Below are 16,282 nucleotides of genomic sequence, written 5' to 3' on the forward strand. Positions count from 1 at the left end.
GGGCTCAGAGTCTGGCTCGCTTGATGATGATGACATTCATCTCCGGGTAAATAGAGAAACCCCGAGAAATTATCGTTAGTTTAACATTCTGCTTGTTATTCATACTTCCTAATTAGGGTCAACAGCTCTCCGGGTTAATCTCGAAGGCGAAAAGTACGCAGCACCTTTCACAAGCTGCCACGCAGATCGATATTTTACGACAGTTCCTACACGGTTTTCACAAAATGGCCGCCAAGTTGATATGGATATTACCAACACACAGGAGATTTTTGAGCACGCCTCTCCTGAGGGAATTGCTACGGTTTTCAGCGGACTTATTTGTGGCGCTATCAGAACCATTCTATATCAATCCAACGGGAACACATATTCGAAAGCGTCAGTGACAACAGTATTTCCTCCCTGGGGTGGACCAGTTGACTGTCTACTCAGCCTCGAGGTTTGCGAAGAAAGGGTGCAGCCTCTTGCAATGGCTTTGTTCAATGCGACGGTGAAATGGGTGGGGAAGGCTTTACATATAGGCTTCGAAAGAGGAACAACCCTGACCTTTCCCAACTCTGAAGCTACTCTGAAAGGCGTGGAGAATGAAGCTATTGCCATGGTGTTCGGTTCTGAAATACAGCAGGCAATTGAAGAGAGCCGCATTCGTCTGAGAGAGGTGGAAGAAGGGAAGCTTGTGACTGAATGTGTTTCGATGATAGTCACAGAGAAATGCGCCATCATTAACCTATCGCTCGGTTTGGTTCGAGGCTTAGAAATACAAAAAAGGCTATATACCTAGAAAGCAAGCCACAATTTGACACGTTCAATACCTCACTCTTTGACTTTTCCTTTTGTAACGTAAAGTTTGACCCCATGTGGAGCTACCCCTTGTCCATTTGGCATGCCGACGAGTTTCCTTGTCTGTTCCTTCCCTTCCTCGTCGAATTCATAAACAGTGACATTGCACCCTTGCCAGTACACTGTTTGGCCTTTCCCGATAATCATTGCCACGCGGTTCTCAGGAACGTCGTTGAAATCTATGGCGGAATCGAGTGGTTTTTCTTCGAAAGCCTGAAGACATATTAGTCTCTGTAACATATCGACTAAGTCGGACTAACTAACCATTTATCCTTTGCAACGACCAGACACTCCCAGACAATTTATGTTCGAATGATCGGAGTGTTCCTCCTATACGAAGAAACAAATTTGAGCCAAGAGAAAAGAGCCTTCCCGAGGCGCTTTGGGCGAGAGGAATAAAGAGCAGATCGTGCTAGGTGCAACCAGTTCAGCATGAGCTGAAAGCCAGTAGGAAAGTACAGTGTTAGAGTGTTCACCGTTGTTTTTCCAGATAATACCGGGTTCGCGTTGGTTGCCAGTTAGTCAGTCATGGTTGTCGCTGAGAGGAGGGGCAGCGGAAAACATCGGCGATAATGAATCTCAGAAACCGATGTGGGGTTGTAGTCACGTGATATAAATACAGTAGAGGGTGATAGATGCCCCGCGTTGGGCACTGAAGGATTAATATCTTCAGGCGAAATTCAAGTAAGCAACTAAATTCTGCTGTCATCAAAATTGAGTGAAACGTTGTTCATACACGCTATTTCAGTCCACTGACATCATCTTGCGGACTGCCTTTGAAGAAGCGGCCACCCCCTATGATCCCATATTTTGACAATCAAATAGTAAGGGCGGCACTCCCGACAATATCTGTGTAATACTCAAATAAACCCTTTAGGGCTGTAATGGGTAACACTTAATTTCTGTGACTCACTGTACTCCTGGCCAGTCTAGATCAGTTTGCGATCATTTTTGCCTCGCCCGTTGCCTCCATTATTATAATAGTCGCAAGACAGGAGCCTCCATCTATTGCACAGGTTCATCCCTTTGATGTTGATTGATTTGGTAAGAATGTCTAATGATTAGCGCTTTCCAAAGTTAGAGAAGAGCCATCCATGACACCGATTGTGATGCTAGGAAGTGTTGCGATATATGTATCTTGGTCTTTTGAAGGATGGATTCGGCCATAGAACACAAAATGCTGGAGGCGGATGAGTCAAGGGAATTAGCCGGCTGTTGTAAAGGCGCTTACTTTATCACATTGGTTTATGCATCCATGAGTAACAAAGTACCATTTTCCATAGTTTTCAATAGCAAAAGGAGTATCAGGAAGTCTGTGAAGGAGATCATCAGAGACCAATGTTCTTTTGGCCGAGACAGCACTGTGGCGTGATTCCCCAAAGGCGGCCATTCCGAGCTCGGTGGGCCTTATGATTTATCGTTTCTCAAAGGTGGGCTTTTGTATGATGAGCAGCTTGTCGTGGATGAACAAGGCGAGTCAGCCCAACATTTTGCATCGAAGATCTCGTTTCGGGAAAGCTTGCGACTCGCGACCATAGAAACTGTCTACCTAGAATCACGTCAAAGAGAGGAATCCTTCGGGCCATTAAATTCGAGGCTGTGACCGGACTCTTGCAGCATTAACGAAAACCTTTCCCTTCAGGATTTCCGAGAACATGGCCGATAATAGTCTCACCCGAAACATGGTAAGCAAAATTTTGCAGTCAAACCCAACTTTGCCCAGTTGATTGTCCTCTTGAAGCTAGGAGGCTACAATAGGCGTATTTTCTTCGTTAAACTTGTGTTGCTGCATGAGTCAGCCGAGACAAATGAACGCTCGATAGTGCGCAGAGTCGTTGACTGTTTGACAAAGTGAGCTTGTTTAATCGAGGTCCGCCGCACAAATAAGGCAACAATGGGCTGTCACGATCCGTGCTGTATCCGGCCAATTGGAGATGTAAATGGCTTCATGCAGTATTCGTAAGGTAATCGCGACATGGGCACCTCTTCACTTTCATATTTGTGCAATCTGATTTTTATAATCCATGTAACCAGGACGATGGGAAGTATTGGGTCAATTGGAGATCATATGCGTGGGGAGCTGCCTTTGCTGCTGCGACTCCCTGTCATTCGTAGCCAATCAAAGCAGAGCAAGCAATGCAATTCACGTAAATACGCTGTATTCAAAGAGCTTTGGAATGTATTTTCTGGCACTGGCCAATAACTTATTACAAAACTAGCAAAGTTCCCCTTTATGTCAGCGGTAATACAATTGTTCCCGCCATCCCTCCATCTTCCCTCCATCTTCCCTCCATCTTCCCTCCATCTTCCCTCCATCTTCCCTCCATCTTCCCTCCATCTTCCCTCCACCTTCCCTCCATCATCCCTCCATCTTCCCTCCATCTTCCCTCCACCTTCCCTCCACCTTCCCTCCACCTTCCCTCCATCTTCCCTCCATCTTCCCTCCATCTTCCCTCCATCTTCCCTCCATCTTCCCTCCATCTTCCCTCCATCTTCCCTCCACCTTCCCTCCATCTTCCCTCCATCTTCCCTCCATCTTCCCTCCATCTTCCCTCCATCTTCCCTCCATCTTCCCTCCATCTTTGTGACAACACCCCTTAGGCTCACAGGGCCATAGCCAAGCAATAATATGGGCAGCGCCACTGAAGGCTTCGCTCAGTATGTAGATCGAGTAGTCACCTTACAATGCTTTGACTTGACGTCTCTCCTCACAGATATGTGATTGTCCTGATTTACCTGGACTTACCTGTCCCCATGATGTAAGCTGCCGCAGTCCCTGAGGCCGGAAATCCGTATGACGATATGGGCTGTAGCTCTCATACTATTCCAGCTAAATATAAATTCCCTATTTTGACAGCAATCTCTCGCTGGATTTCTTTGACATTATTAATTTCAAGTTCAACCCGTTCTGTGTAACATTAAGCGCAAACAGCAGACTCCGTTCCCATGAGTTCCTTCAGACAGCTGATAGAGTCAATCGCCTCTTTCCAGTTCACATCCACTACAATCCGTGACGATTCCTCTATCGAATCTTTCGGGACTCCATCGGAGAACCGCCAGAGCACCGTACCCGACTTCCCTTTCCAGGAGACGCACGAATCTACCACGCAGGGGGCAGGAGAATTCTCTACTCATCTAAAGCCGCCTTCACCTTGTGAAGCACGTGGGCGTACCATCTATCAGACTGTTGAACCTCAGCCTATTCACAGTCAGCCCATACCAATTGGCCTCGTCTATAACCCGAATCGCGAGTCCGTAGGGACATACTTGGATCCTCGAACGCCACCGGCGACCCCACGAAAGAGCGCCAGCTTATGGCGTCTGATTACCTGCAGCAGTAAGCCAACTTGTAGCTTGGAATTCACTACGGTGTGCTAATTGGAGGACAGGCTCGTGAAACCCAATCCTTGGGCAAGCCATCTAGATAATCACCTAGCGGATGTGCATGTTATCACAGAATATCTGAGCCTATTCACGGACATACCCACCTCTCAATTGTATTTGAAGTTACTTTCGAAAAATCAATGTGTAGGCGTTGAGATAGCTGCTTCTGTCATGCCCACTCCAAGCGCAGTAAAAAGTTCTTTGCGTGATACGTTGCAACTCCACCGCTAGTGCTGAGGGCTGCGGGACGCCGTGTCCCAATTATTCAAGTAGTGTTCCAAGACTTCATTCAAATCCTCGCAACTTGAGCTTAAAGAGGTCAGTGCACATCCGTTTCCGTGCTCATAGGCATGAATACACGATTGGATAAGAAAGAGAGTAGCACTTCCTGCTGGGGATCCAGAATTTCCTGCCTCTTGCTACCTACTAGAATTCCCAATAGATGAACTTACTGAAGCTGGAGACCTTCTACCTGCTGTTTCCGCTCTGTTCATCCTTTAGTTCCTCGATTCCTAAATCGGGCAATATGAACAGTGATTTTGCAATCCTACGAGAAAGTATCCGTGCAACAGGATACATGTGTCAAGCGTGTCTCGTGCTTTTGAAGAATACGTCGGCCATCTGAAGCCATTGTGAAGGCAAAGATGATGACACCCACCGGGAACTCGGTCTGACAAAGAATTTTCCGCAGTTCCTCCAATGCTATCGAACAGCCGTTGGATTGGATATGCTCCTCAGTTTAAAAGATGGGCCAAGCCGCACTACTTTTGCCCCGTTCTTTTTGGTCGACGAAGTCCTTCTATGGAAACTGTGTAGGTGTTTGACATTACTTGAGCACAATATATAGTTTTTAACAGAGCTACAGTTTGATTTTCCGGGGACTAAAAATCACATACTCAAGTCAAAAGCTTTTTCTGTGAGACCAAATCAGTCAAATTTGCCTCTGAGAACTATGATGAAAAACTGACCAGAAGCAAGATCAGGAGATATGCAATTGAATACATTTAGACGCTGATGAACATATTGGAGATGGATGGGTCAAATAGCAAACGGCATTGTTGAGGCTACGGTTAGATGTGTGATGGCAGGTATGGAAAACAGGCTCCAGGATGGTCAATGTCGTGACAATATTGATAAGGCTCTTCCGTTGATTAGAGCATCTCCTGATCAATTGATGCAACTAGAAGCAAAATTCGACGGTGCAACTGAGTATCTAAATATACAAAACCCATATCCCCTCGACCACCTGGTGCTCCACTAGTCCTAGTAGCCGAATAAATCGCCTCTTAAAACCCTTCACTGACTCCGATTTGACTATTGTGCTGTATCTGCTATGGATATCATTGCACACGTAGCCAAAATTTTTGTAAGGCTCAGCGAAGAATAGAAGAAGCTGACGGGGGAGAGGCACTCGAAAATCTGCGTTAAAGTGCCAGGTGAGAAGAGCGAATATTTCGAGTGTGTCATCGGCAAGGTCTTCCATCATGCTTTGCACATGCCGTTTCATGATGTTGTTTTCGGCCAAACGGGTCCGTCCCTTTCTGTAGCCGTTCTTCCGAAGTTTCTGACAGGCCCCCACGAGCGACGCAATCTCAGGACTGAGCTCGTGCTGCCGTTTGATTGCATCTTCCAGACCTTGAGTACCCAAAGCCCATATTTGCAAAGCTGTCAATGATTTTTCGGCTGATATCCTGAGGTCGACTTCTGGGATCTGTTTATTCGATTTTAGCATTAGAAAAGAAGGGGGGAAAAACTTCCCTTACCATGTTGACGGTCTGTTGTCATAGGTCAAGCAGAAGGGCGCAGACTGAGTACATATATCCTCCATCATGGGGTAAAGTATAGGAATGGGGACCTCTATTTGTATATCAATGTTTCGGGTTGAAGTAGTACGTACCTATGCGCGGACGCTAAATTACAATACCTTTCAATTATATGGTAATTTTTACTTTTTGAAAGCGCTTGTATCGAAATGGATATGCACTGTCCAGTAGTTCCATGAAAGCTCCATACTGGATGCAGCTGGGAACATCCTGGCAACCAATCCCGGCTAGCTCCATGAGATATTATTTTTGTACCATTACCCCTGACTTAATTGCGGATTCTTGCCGATACTCTCGTGAGAATTCTAGGTTAACAAGCACTCCAAAGCAGCTAGCCAGCCACCGGTCAGGACTAAGGCATGCATCGCAAGTTCTTCCCCGCCGAAACACTGCAACAGTCCAAACGAACTGTGAAAGGCTCTTATATGCAAGGAGGGGGCGTTCGTTCTCTTTTACGCCATACTATATTAACTATAACCCCACCCGTTGGTCCTGGCTCCCTGAACTTCAGCCGGACCGATTCTCTTCACTTTTAAACTCTCTCCGAATTATTTCAAGACTTTGATTCCCTAGGATCATGACGAACAGCAATAGCCACTCTCCTCCATATTTGCATTTTCAACCTTTCAATACACCTGTTCCGGAACCGAGCTTTCGGTCATATTCGCACAGCGAGGGCATCATTCCTACTTTTGAAACAGGTATACCTACCATTCGCTTGAGTGAATCTTGCTTAAGCAATCCACGAAGAATTAAACTATGCTGATTGCCAAAATTTAGAACGTTTGAATGGGCAATCCTATGTTCAGAGCACACCGTCCAACTGCATTGAAGCGCAGCCAGCTTCCTCTCAGGAACTGCATCGCGCACCTTCCACTCCCGACGCTTTCCTTTACCCTATGTCAGAAGAATGCATTTCACCAACTCATCAGCTCGACACTAAAGAATGTGCTGAAACATTCTCCGAAAACGGTATCGAAGGCGAATCGATTACAGGATCACCGACTGTATCAGAGTGGACCGCATCTGCTCCAGGTAGCCAACTTGTCAGCTACGGATATAACACCACTTCCGTGTGCGAGGGCCAAGAAGTATACCATGGAAACAACCTACCTGGTAAAAGGTCCACGGTGGACTGGTCATGGATTGGCCGACTTCCGGAGAGTGACTCTGCAATCGTCATCGAGGTGCTGTTGTGTCTTCAAAAGAGTGACGCCACTTCTATGGACACATTTTACAAGAAGATCTTTCAAAAACTGGACAGTCAAACGTGTATAAACCTCTTAAAGGAATGGATGATGCTCAACAACTCCGGTGTCGTCCTTACCTATGTGGAGCCAGATTGGTGGCCGTCGGAGCAACTGGAATACATGGATCCAGAACAATTTGAGGATGATGGTATTGTTACCCAATCGAGGCTGTGTGTTTCATTCCTCGCTAATGTTGGAAGACCTGAGAAACGCTGTGTTTATCATGCTACGAAGTGCCGACACCGAACAGTTTAGTGACGCCTTGGCACATTTGAAGAGTAGATCCGTGGATATATGGATACTCCGGCTGGCTTCGTTGCTGACACGGATCGAGTCTTCCAGCCTGGACAAGTTGACGGGTAGGCTACCCTTTGGCTTCCGTCTGGATTTTATTGACAATCTCAGATTTCATGTCCCGTATCCCTGATTTGCAATTACCGGGCAAGATTCACAGCGCCAGTGGCAAGCTTAGTGGGATTCTGTCAGAAAAATGAACAGAACGCAGGAAGCGCGATCATCAGGTCCATTGCCAAGTATGCCACTTCAGACTTACTAAGAGTAGCATGGATAGACATACACCAGGGTTTTTCAGAGGTACGACAGAGAAGATTAGGAGTAATGAGTAATGTACACTGAAATAGGAGTATTTGGAGATTATATCCGAGCGTCAATATCTGTGAAAAGCCCTCACTACTACAATGCGCCGATAGAAGTGCCCATCCCCTCTCCCAAATTCTCCACAGTAAAGACCCACCTGTACTCGGTGGCAATGTGCAACCCTCATTCTTAACCGTAACCACCATCAAATATAAAATTCTTGATTGAGACTGAGTTAGCCCTTTTGCCACTGATATACTTGGGGAAGCTCACGTGTCAATTGAAGGTTGTCCACTCCGAATCACCATGGAAAAAACCCGAGATAATTTCTCATTTGGTCAGAGGGCTTGGGTAACTCATATGTCTCACCACGATATCTTTCACGGTGACTTCGAATAGGGGACGACAGGTTACTTCAAACTGATACTCAATTTTGCGACTTTTGTCTGCGAACTACCTCCTCCAGCATCTTTTCTGGCAGCGCTACCCGCGCTGTCTCCCTTTCCTCCACGTGCGGCCCCCGAATATCGCACGATACGACCTCTACCCAATGAATAATGCACATGATCTTCTCCTATGAAACGTGATATCCAAGACTGATGCGCAAGGCTTCACGAGATGGATGGAGGAGGTATTGCCAATGAGAAGGCTGACCTTCTTGGGCGAGGTTTCTTCAACCCGGCATGGTAGAGTGTGTCATCAAAACGAACAGCCACCTTATCGGTCGATCATAAGATCCATCTTGGAAGCGGGATTATTCCATCCACAAGTACCACACTTCGGTACAGGATTTGATAAAATTCTTATCGTTTGATAGAGAATTGCCCATAATGAATCCGGTGCGGTCTCGGTAAGCCGGCAAGCGTTCCAGTTTGATAAATCGATAGAATTTGTCTTGAATTCCTCCATAGCGATAGCGGTCCTCACCAAGACGTTGACGGTTCGGAAACTGGTGATTGAAGTTTGTAAGGACACTATGCCATTCTTTACAGAGAACGACGCGCTGGTGCCAGATGAAGTAGCTTTCCTCCAGTGAGTATTTTATACGACGCGTGGGCCGGCTGGGTGCGCTTGTAGTGGCGTTTCCGACGCCTTTCCGTCCGGCAATGGCGAGTGAGAGCCCTGTCGTTTGCACATATGGTCTTTTGGAGGGGCAGCCATTTAATTGAACCATGGGTCTCGATTTTCGGCTTTTTCGTAGGTGACTGGCATGTTCTGTGCGTTGCGAGCGATCTTTTGAGTAGTGTCGCGAGTATTGCGGCATGGGCGTCGCTTGATGGTTCAACAGCGACCTGATCTTCATAGGGTTTGGATTTGAGTGCTGTTGCATGGGCGATACATCGACTGCCATTATTGCTTCAAGAGTCCGAAGAAAGAAAGCGGAGAATTAAAGTAAAAGAGACGGTATGGTCTTGTTCACGAAACGGCCGTATTAGTACGTCTCGGGCCGTTTTTTATTGCAGCAATGACCAGTTTGATCTGCACCAATAGACGTATGTCTAACCTTCAAAGCGAGACTAATGACCCCAGCCTTGACTAATTCAATCAGACGCATGCCCCTTCTGGGAAATCTACATCTTGGCATACTGTATGACTGGGATTGTTCCCAGGAACTATCTAGATCGCCAATTAGCGACCTTCCACCAATAAGTTTGCTCCCTGGACTATTACGTGCCTCAAGGTGGAACCAGAGTCTGGCCCAAGCTGGCCCTACAGATTAGTGTGAGGCAAATTAGGGGTCAGGAAGATTCATCCAAATTCGAAGATTTCCATAAATAATTGTCCAATCGCTTCTCGTTGTCCGCTCTGCCTTCTTTCAAGGATACTTTTTACTCCCACTCTGCCCTTCTTGATTTCAGGAAGCAGCCCCAGTTATCTACCACTTCAAACCAACGGTGAGTTCAGCCTCAATAAAATGGCTGATGCTACAGGGTCTGACCTTCACAGGCGACGGGCAGTGTTTACTCACTGCCGCTCACTTTTTTGCAAAAGCTACCTCTTGTCTTGGAATTCTTTTCGCTGAAACAAACAGCAGGATATTGCGGGAGTCGGTTGGGTCGTCATGTTTACTCCGAAGGGCATCATGCCAAAGAGGCCAGGATCAATCATGTCGTCATCTTCCACCTCACCTTCCGAAACCCTCCCAATTTCCAGGGGTGGCAATCGTCAGCGGTCTACTCGAAATATGACCGATGCCCCAACCCTGGATATAGGCAAATGGGTGCGCCGGTTGGTTGAAGAACGCCGGAGGGAGGCACAACAAAAAGGAATGGTTCCGCGGCCCATGAACCCCTTCATGCTATATCGGTTGGCGTATACAGAAAGCAAAAAAGCATCATAAGACTGTCGTCCCGACGCAACCCTCAAGTCATCTCCTCTATTGCAGGAAAGAGCTGGTGGAAGGAAACACAGGGTTTCCGCGACGAATACGCGAGATTATCCAAGATTGAACGTGATGGCCATGTCCAGGCGCATCCGGACTACAAATTTAAAAGAAAATTGCGAAAAAAGCCGTCTGTTGCCGAGCCCGTGGCACTTTTTGAGAGTCCTGAACTTTCCGAAAACAGCAATTGTGGCTGGCCTCCCGTCCAGGATTTTGGAGCGAGTATCCAAAGCCCTATCGATTATCCCTACTTAGGGTCTCATCCCGAAGGCATTCTGGAAAACCACGTCGAGCCTATGGGAGGTGTTTTCCAAGGAGGCTATTCCAGTGGCTTGGTTGGGCTTCCTGATGAAGCGCACCACGACTTGCTGTGTCCTGATCCGATCAACCCCACGACTAGCATCTTCATAGATGGGAGCTACGTGGACCCTCAGTGGCAAGAAAGTCTATGGTTCGTTTAGCATGAGGAGTTGCGATTTAGTAGTCGTCTGCGGCCAAAATATTGCACGGCTTTGGCTTCTGTCGAAGCGATATGGCAAAAAAAGGCCGGCGATCTAATGTTGTGAGCTGGTGTGTGTGCTATTAACGTATTTACTAGCACCCAAGCCAATGTATAGCATGATCTAAATTCAGTAAATGTCGAGTAATTCATGTGAAACTATATTTCCGTGACGCATTCCCTGAAAAACCGAATAAAAAGCACAATTTTATGTGATTGCTCAAGCGTTGTTACATAGTACGTAGCCTTTTTCTGCAACCTTTGCATATCTAAATGTCAGGTAAATAGAAACACAGGCGCGTGTCTCTCTCAATATCTTTTCGCGGGCTCCTAGCCATCTCCAGGGATTGCCTTGCGAAGCCCAAAAGTTGGTGTGCCATGAAATTTGTACAACGCTCAGTGACTGTAAAAGTCGGGTCTCTTTACGCTGCCTGCGAGATCAATTAGGGCTGTTTTGTTTCGGCTGATATGGTTAATCTTTAACATTTAGTATAGACCCCTTGGTGGCGAATATATATGCAGGCCATAGAATATAAGTGAGTTCACCTTTACAACTAAGTTAGTTTGTCACTATGATCCGCGTTCTATATAAGTCCATACGGTACATGTACCAACGGGAGTGTTCTGAATTGGTTAAAGGGTAAATAGTATGGCAGATAATAAATAAAGCAAGTAAAAGAGAAAAAAGGAGGAAAGAGAACGTAAATTTGATGCATCTACATAGTGCTCGGACATCCAGGGAAGAAGACGATAATGACTGAGAGTTGAAAAATGGCATCGTCCAAACCATGCCATGTCTAATTAAATTGAGGCCCTGCTACCGTAGTAGAGCATGCTGGGCCACATGTGATAGGCGGGGAAGTATAAGGCTTAGACAGCACATGCGACTATCTATGAAGAGGCTCAACTGCACTATGATTATACATTTGCTGCGCCAATGATGGGAGCGGAGGGCCCTGGTACCGCTCGGCACCGCGTCCCTGCAACTTGTGAAGGCGATAGTGAGGAATACTCATAGGGCTGCTCAGGGAGGATGATGAGACTGATATTGGAACAACTGCTTCGGGCTTCACGTCAGGATTGCGGGGGACCACGAGTGTAGAGTATGAACGAACCGCCTGTGTGAGCCCTCCCCGGCACATCGCTAGTTTGCGAAATCCTAGATTGTGAATCGGGCGTGCAGAAATGGGGTGGTCGAGGGTTTGAAACTTGGGAGTTGGACGGGCAATTTGGGACTGGGTTTTGTATGTAAGTGGGCTGGTTGTTCTGCAAAATTGGGCTCGTTCCCAGTTGTGGAATATTGGCGCCCGAAGTACCAATAGAGAGTGACTGCTGTTTCCCAGCTCCTTCCGGTGTTCCGGTGGACATTTCTAAGTAATTTGAGCCTGCCTGTGCGTACTCAGAGGCAAGTTGGTTGGGGCGTCCTCTTCCACCTGCAAGTGCGAATAAAAACAGTCAGTGTGGGAAAGAAGGACAGATAAAGGAAGAAAGGGGAAGAAAAAGACCGGTGACACATATAGATCTGATACGCTTCAAAGGGCCAAGTGACTAAGGCGAACACTGCATTAGAGGGGAGCTTACTTTGGTAGCCTTCTTTATGTGACACATTTTGGTCATCTCTTCTCTGCTCGACAGGCTTTTCTTTTGATGCTCGCTGGCTTCGTTGCCCATCAGGTGGAGCGTCTCGCTCATTGGCCTCCATCTGAACAAGCGAAGTCATTTCGCTTATATTTGGATCAGCGGGATGGACAATACTGCCATTAATTGCTGTGAACCTGGCCGGAGGTTTCGGCGTGATGTCAACTCTATGGCGCCGATTGCCTAACGTGGGGATATCTTCGACATTCTCAGGAGGTGTTGGAAGCACCATCTGTTCAGAGGCGCATTCGGCGGTAAGAGCAGCCGGTGGATTTTGATCCACTGGTTCTGCGCCCTCATGCAATTGTGGAGGCGTGTTGCGAGAAAGTCTCTCTGAGTTGTCTAAAACCTGCGGCTGATGAAGTTGTGGCGATCGAGGTCGCTCCAACGGCGGATGCTTGAGTGTAGTATTCTCATTGCTCGGAGCTGCTATGGTATGGGATGGGTCCAAGCTGGGAGTGATGGCATCGGGTGATCGTGATACCCGCGTAGTATCGAGAACGGCAGGAACAAGCGGAGGTACTTGACCTGGAGTGGGTGTTGAGGTTACATCCTTATGGCGAGATTCTGCCTTTCTTTTTCTGCGGTAAGCTGTAACGATAGCAGAGGAACTTCGATAGTGGCCAAAGTCTCTTAGAAACTCAAGTTCGAGTCTTTCTTTTGGTAGATCTTTCCGTTTCATGAGCCAGCCTGGTAAACGGTTCAGATCCTTGTCGTTCCATAGGCGATGAGAACGCGCCGCTTTTGGTTGAGAGTTCTCATTTAGACATCTTATAATCAACTCCTCTTCAGTTAAAGCTCTTTCAGAGATATCGGTGGTTGGCTCATCCATTCCGCAGTCATGAGCGTGAGGCTCAGTCGCGTTACCAGTGGAGCTTGGTTCAGAAATTTGTAAGGGCATTGGTGCCAGTCCATTTTCTGTGTAGCTTTCATTATTGGAACCCTCATTTGCTGAAACTCTAGCAAATGGATTTTCACGCGATGAAGACTGCGGAGAAAGTCTCTCTGGCGGTTGGTTGACATGCGCTGTGTCTGTCTGCTCCACTTGCATTGCACTGGACTCGGTACGATGAATAAGCGTAGGACCCAGCTCTCCAAGTGTGGTATCGCCTTCAGAGTGATACCGGATAGGAGATTGGATAGGTTCTGATATCCGAGGGGATTCTAAAGGAGAGTCTCGAGACAAGTAAGATCCAACCGTGTCTGATGTCGTGGGGAGGACATCGATCGAATTTTCATTCCTTGGCTGACTTTCGGGCGCCAGCTCGGAGAACGTTGGATGGGTTTTCGGTGATTCTTCAGCCTGAGGGCTTCCTCGAACTGGCCATTCATTTTGACTTGTAGCTGACGCAAGTTCATGCTCCTGAGATGCGTACCGACACCTTAACATTTGATTCGCAGTATGCTGTTCAGGTACTGCATGTGGGTCGCAGGATTCTGATTCAGGGCCAACCGGTTGAACACCATGAAGGGCATAAAGGCTTCCATCCTCGCAGTCGTCAGAATTCAAATAAGGTAGTAGGCTCGGGGCTAGACGTAGCGCGTGAACCTCGATGTTCGACCTCGAGATCAATTGTTGGGTCAAGTCCACTGATTCAAAAGGTTGAGGAAGCGGTGGGGAGGAGCGAGGTGTCAAAGACACAGGTTCTTTGCGCAAAGTCTTCTTATTGCGCTTCCTAAAAGGACTTTTTCCTGTCAAGAAATACACTTTTGCCTCAATAGCATGGAAGGTCCGTTTTTGCTTGAATGTTCGGTGAAAGTTTTGGGCAATCTCTTCCTGCGACAGATTTTGCCGTACTTGGTCTTCGAACCATAGAGGAAGCTGCTTCAGCACTTCTGAAGGCCAAGCCCTGTTTTTGGCGACTGTACATCCAAGTTATTAGTACTTCTTCGCCCACTTCAATTTTCAATGCCACGCTTCTTACGTGCATTACTTACAGTTCCACGTTCCAGCACCGCGTTTTGAAGCACTGGCTTGCACGTCTGTTCTTTGAGTCTCTATAGCCATCCCACCAGGCGAATCTGCGTCAACCTGCGCTGGCGTAAAGTGCGCTGGCTCTTCGGCTGACTCCAGGGGAAAGGGCGAGCCCGCCGATCTCTGACTTGGCTCCGGATTGCGGCGAAGAATTCGATCTCTTCTTAGTATTTCTTCAAGCACAGTGTTATTGACTTTGATGACTGCGGGGCGATGTAAGCGAGTGGATAGAATAAAGATAATACTCGAGTTGGCTTACTTTCCGATGCAAGTTCATTCGCCAGTGATGTCATTTCGGCTGCCAGCGCCAAGGTGTTTAATTCCGTCTGTACGTCCTTTTCGTAGGACCATGGTTGAACCAGCTTCCGGGGTAATCCTGAAAGGATCATGTTGTGTTGGAAAGTAGACAACAGGACAATCACGCCCCTGTCCCGCATATGGAAATGGTAGATTCCATTCCCTTTGTATTCGGCCTGATAATCCCTTTCCTTGATAACGTCCAGCCAATTGATATTGGCACTGACTTCGTCGTTCTGAAGCTGAAGCACACAAGGTTTCGGTGCTTCAAACATCATTTCTACGGTCTTCACTAGGACGTCGCTGATGAGGGGAACGTTCAAGAACCCAGCAAAGCTTTCTCGCCCCGCTAGTGCTATGAAATGTGACCGAGAGTGCTGAAGAACCAAAGACAGCTTGTCTTGAAAAGGCTTAAAATGCTCAGAATACACGCTTTTCATTTCTGGCAGACAGTTCAGCGTGTAGTCATCTTCCCTAATGTTGTGGCCAGAGCCTTCAACTGTGACAGTGTTGGAATCCATCTAGAACGTGACTCGATCTGAAGAAAAATCAGTTAGGAACCAGTGGGCACATAAGATAAGAACAAATTACCAAAGACTGCCGTTTACTGGAGGACAAACACGGCAATGTGACACCGCTTCATGAAAACGAGAGTATGAAATGGAAGATGCTAGGCAAAGGTCCCAACAGCGCTAGTTATAAATCCATTCGTTGTCACGTGTGTGGATATTTAGATAATTTATCATTGGCCCGCTGAAATATATATTACCACCACATTCATCTGGATTTTGTTCCCTTTGTGGATCGTGTTCAAGCTTAGATAATGACTAGGTCATATTCCTGCGTTTCTAACATGATGCTTTGGCCGGAGTAAAGTTTACTCTTTGTGGGAAGCACGAATCCCGGATCTGACCCGTTCGAAGCTGAGTACACTACGCTTCCCTGCGTCTAGACCGTTATCAAAGCATAAACTTTAATGCGGGTGATTTTCTTCCGTAATCTCGCCTCCAATTCAGAAAGGGGTGTGGGAATTTACTGATTGGGCGGGGAATCGAGACAATGGGTCCGTCCCCACCTCCCGTTGTGCTTTCTGTTCAAATCAAAACGGGATAAAATACAGAGCATAACCAATACGAAACTACGTGGCTGCTAAATGCGATAGTGAAAATCCGATTTTTCATGCGGCAGTGACGGCCGCATTTGGATACAGACGTTGCAGATCATATCAGCGGCTGATTCCGTCATTTATTCCATGGTTCATGCGTGTGAGACAAGTCCGTGCGGCTGATCGCCAGAGCCGGATAATCCCGCGGTCCTCTCAGGTTTGACTGCGTGTACTGTTAACCCGTACAATTTGGTTGCGAATCCTTGAGGATGAAGAATACTTGCATACCGCAGGTTTCCGCGGGATATGAACGAAATCTTGACGCAATGACAGCATTCCTACATGTACCAGGCAAAGTCCCTTCTTTTTCTTCGCTATGACCCGGTTAGTAATTTATCGCTAGTTCAGATCCTGACCATTGTTCTTGACCACTCCGCCCGACCGCTCTGCTTGACCGCTCTGCTTGACCACTCTGCTTGACCACTTGGTTTAAT

General features: G+C 47.1%; 7 protein-coding genes across 7 annotated transcripts; 3 read left to right on the forward strand and 4 right to left on the reverse strand.

The window, feature by feature from the left end:
- Nucleotides 1–466: 466 nt before the first annotated feature.
- Nucleotides 467–752, forward strand: N7489_011638 (uncharacterized protein; the record flags this gene model as incomplete). Its single annotated transcript, XM_056717387.1, has 2 exons — nt 467–673; nt 705–752. The coding sequence occupies 2 exons, from the start codon at nt 467–469 to the stop codon at nt 750–752; spliced, it is 255 nt and encodes an 84-aa protein (XP_056565009.1).
- Nucleotides 753–3,196: 2,444 nt separating this feature from the next.
- Nucleotides 3,197–3,593, reverse strand: N7489_011639 (uncharacterized protein; the record flags this gene model as incomplete). The annotated part of the gene is made up of 2 exons (XM_056717388.1): nt 3,197–3,516; nt 3,584–3,593. 2 exons carry the CDS (start codon nt 3,591–3,593, stop codon nt 3,197–3,199), a joined length of 330 nt encoding a protein of 109 aa, XP_056565010.1.
- A 1,841-nt stretch (nt 3,594–5,434) lies between these two features.
- N7489_011640 (uncharacterized protein) lies at nt 5,435–5,987 on the reverse strand (the record flags this gene model as incomplete). Its single annotated transcript, XM_056717389.1, has 2 exons — nt 5,435–5,932; nt 5,985–5,987. The coding sequence occupies 2 exons, from the start codon at nt 5,985–5,987 to the stop codon at nt 5,435–5,437; spliced, it is 501 nt and encodes a 166-aa protein (XP_056565011.1).
- Nucleotides 5,988–6,943: 956 nt separating this feature from the next.
- Nucleotides 6,944–7,549, forward strand: N7489_011641 (uncharacterized protein; the record flags this gene model as incomplete). Its single annotated transcript, XM_056717390.1, has 1 exon — nt 6,944–7,549. One exon carries the CDS (start codon nt 6,944–6,946, stop codon nt 7,547–7,549), a length of 606 nt encoding a protein of 201 aa, XP_056565012.1.
- Nucleotides 7,550–8,645: 1,096 nt separating this feature from the next.
- Nucleotides 8,646–9,242, reverse strand: N7489_011642 (uncharacterized protein; the record flags this gene model as incomplete). Its single annotated transcript, XM_056717391.1, has 1 exon — nt 8,646–9,242. The coding sequence occupies one exon, from the start codon at nt 9,240–9,242 to the stop codon at nt 8,646–8,648; it is 597 nt and encodes a 198-aa protein (XP_056565013.1).
- Nucleotides 9,243–10,076: 834 nt separating this feature from the next.
- Nucleotides 10,077–10,735, forward strand: N7489_011643 (HMG-box domain-containing protein; the record flags this gene model as incomplete). The annotated part of the gene is made up of 2 exons (XM_056717392.1): nt 10,077–10,204; nt 10,234–10,735. The coding sequence occupies 2 exons, from the start codon at nt 10,077–10,079 to the stop codon at nt 10,733–10,735; spliced, it is 630 nt and encodes a 209-aa protein (XP_056565014.1).
- A 1,112-nt stretch (nt 10,736–11,847) lies between these two features.
- On the reverse strand, nt 11,848–15,204 carry N7489_011644 (uncharacterized protein; the record flags this gene model as incomplete). Its single annotated transcript, XM_056717393.1, has 4 exons — nt 11,848–12,206; nt 12,355–14,274; nt 14,350–14,589; nt 14,646–15,204. The coding sequence occupies 4 exons, from the start codon at nt 15,202–15,204 to the stop codon at nt 11,848–11,850; spliced, it is 3,078 nt and encodes a 1,025-aa protein (XP_056565015.1).
- Nucleotides 15,205–16,282: the final 1,078 nt, after the last annotated feature.

Source organism: Penicillium chrysogenum (assembly GCF_028827035.1).
Source record: "Penicillium chrysogenum strain IBT 35668 chromosome Unknown utg000005l_segment0_segment0, whole genome shotgun sequence".
NCBI lineage: Eukaryota > Fungi > Ascomycota > Eurotiomycetes > Eurotiales > Aspergillaceae > Penicillium > Penicillium chrysogenum.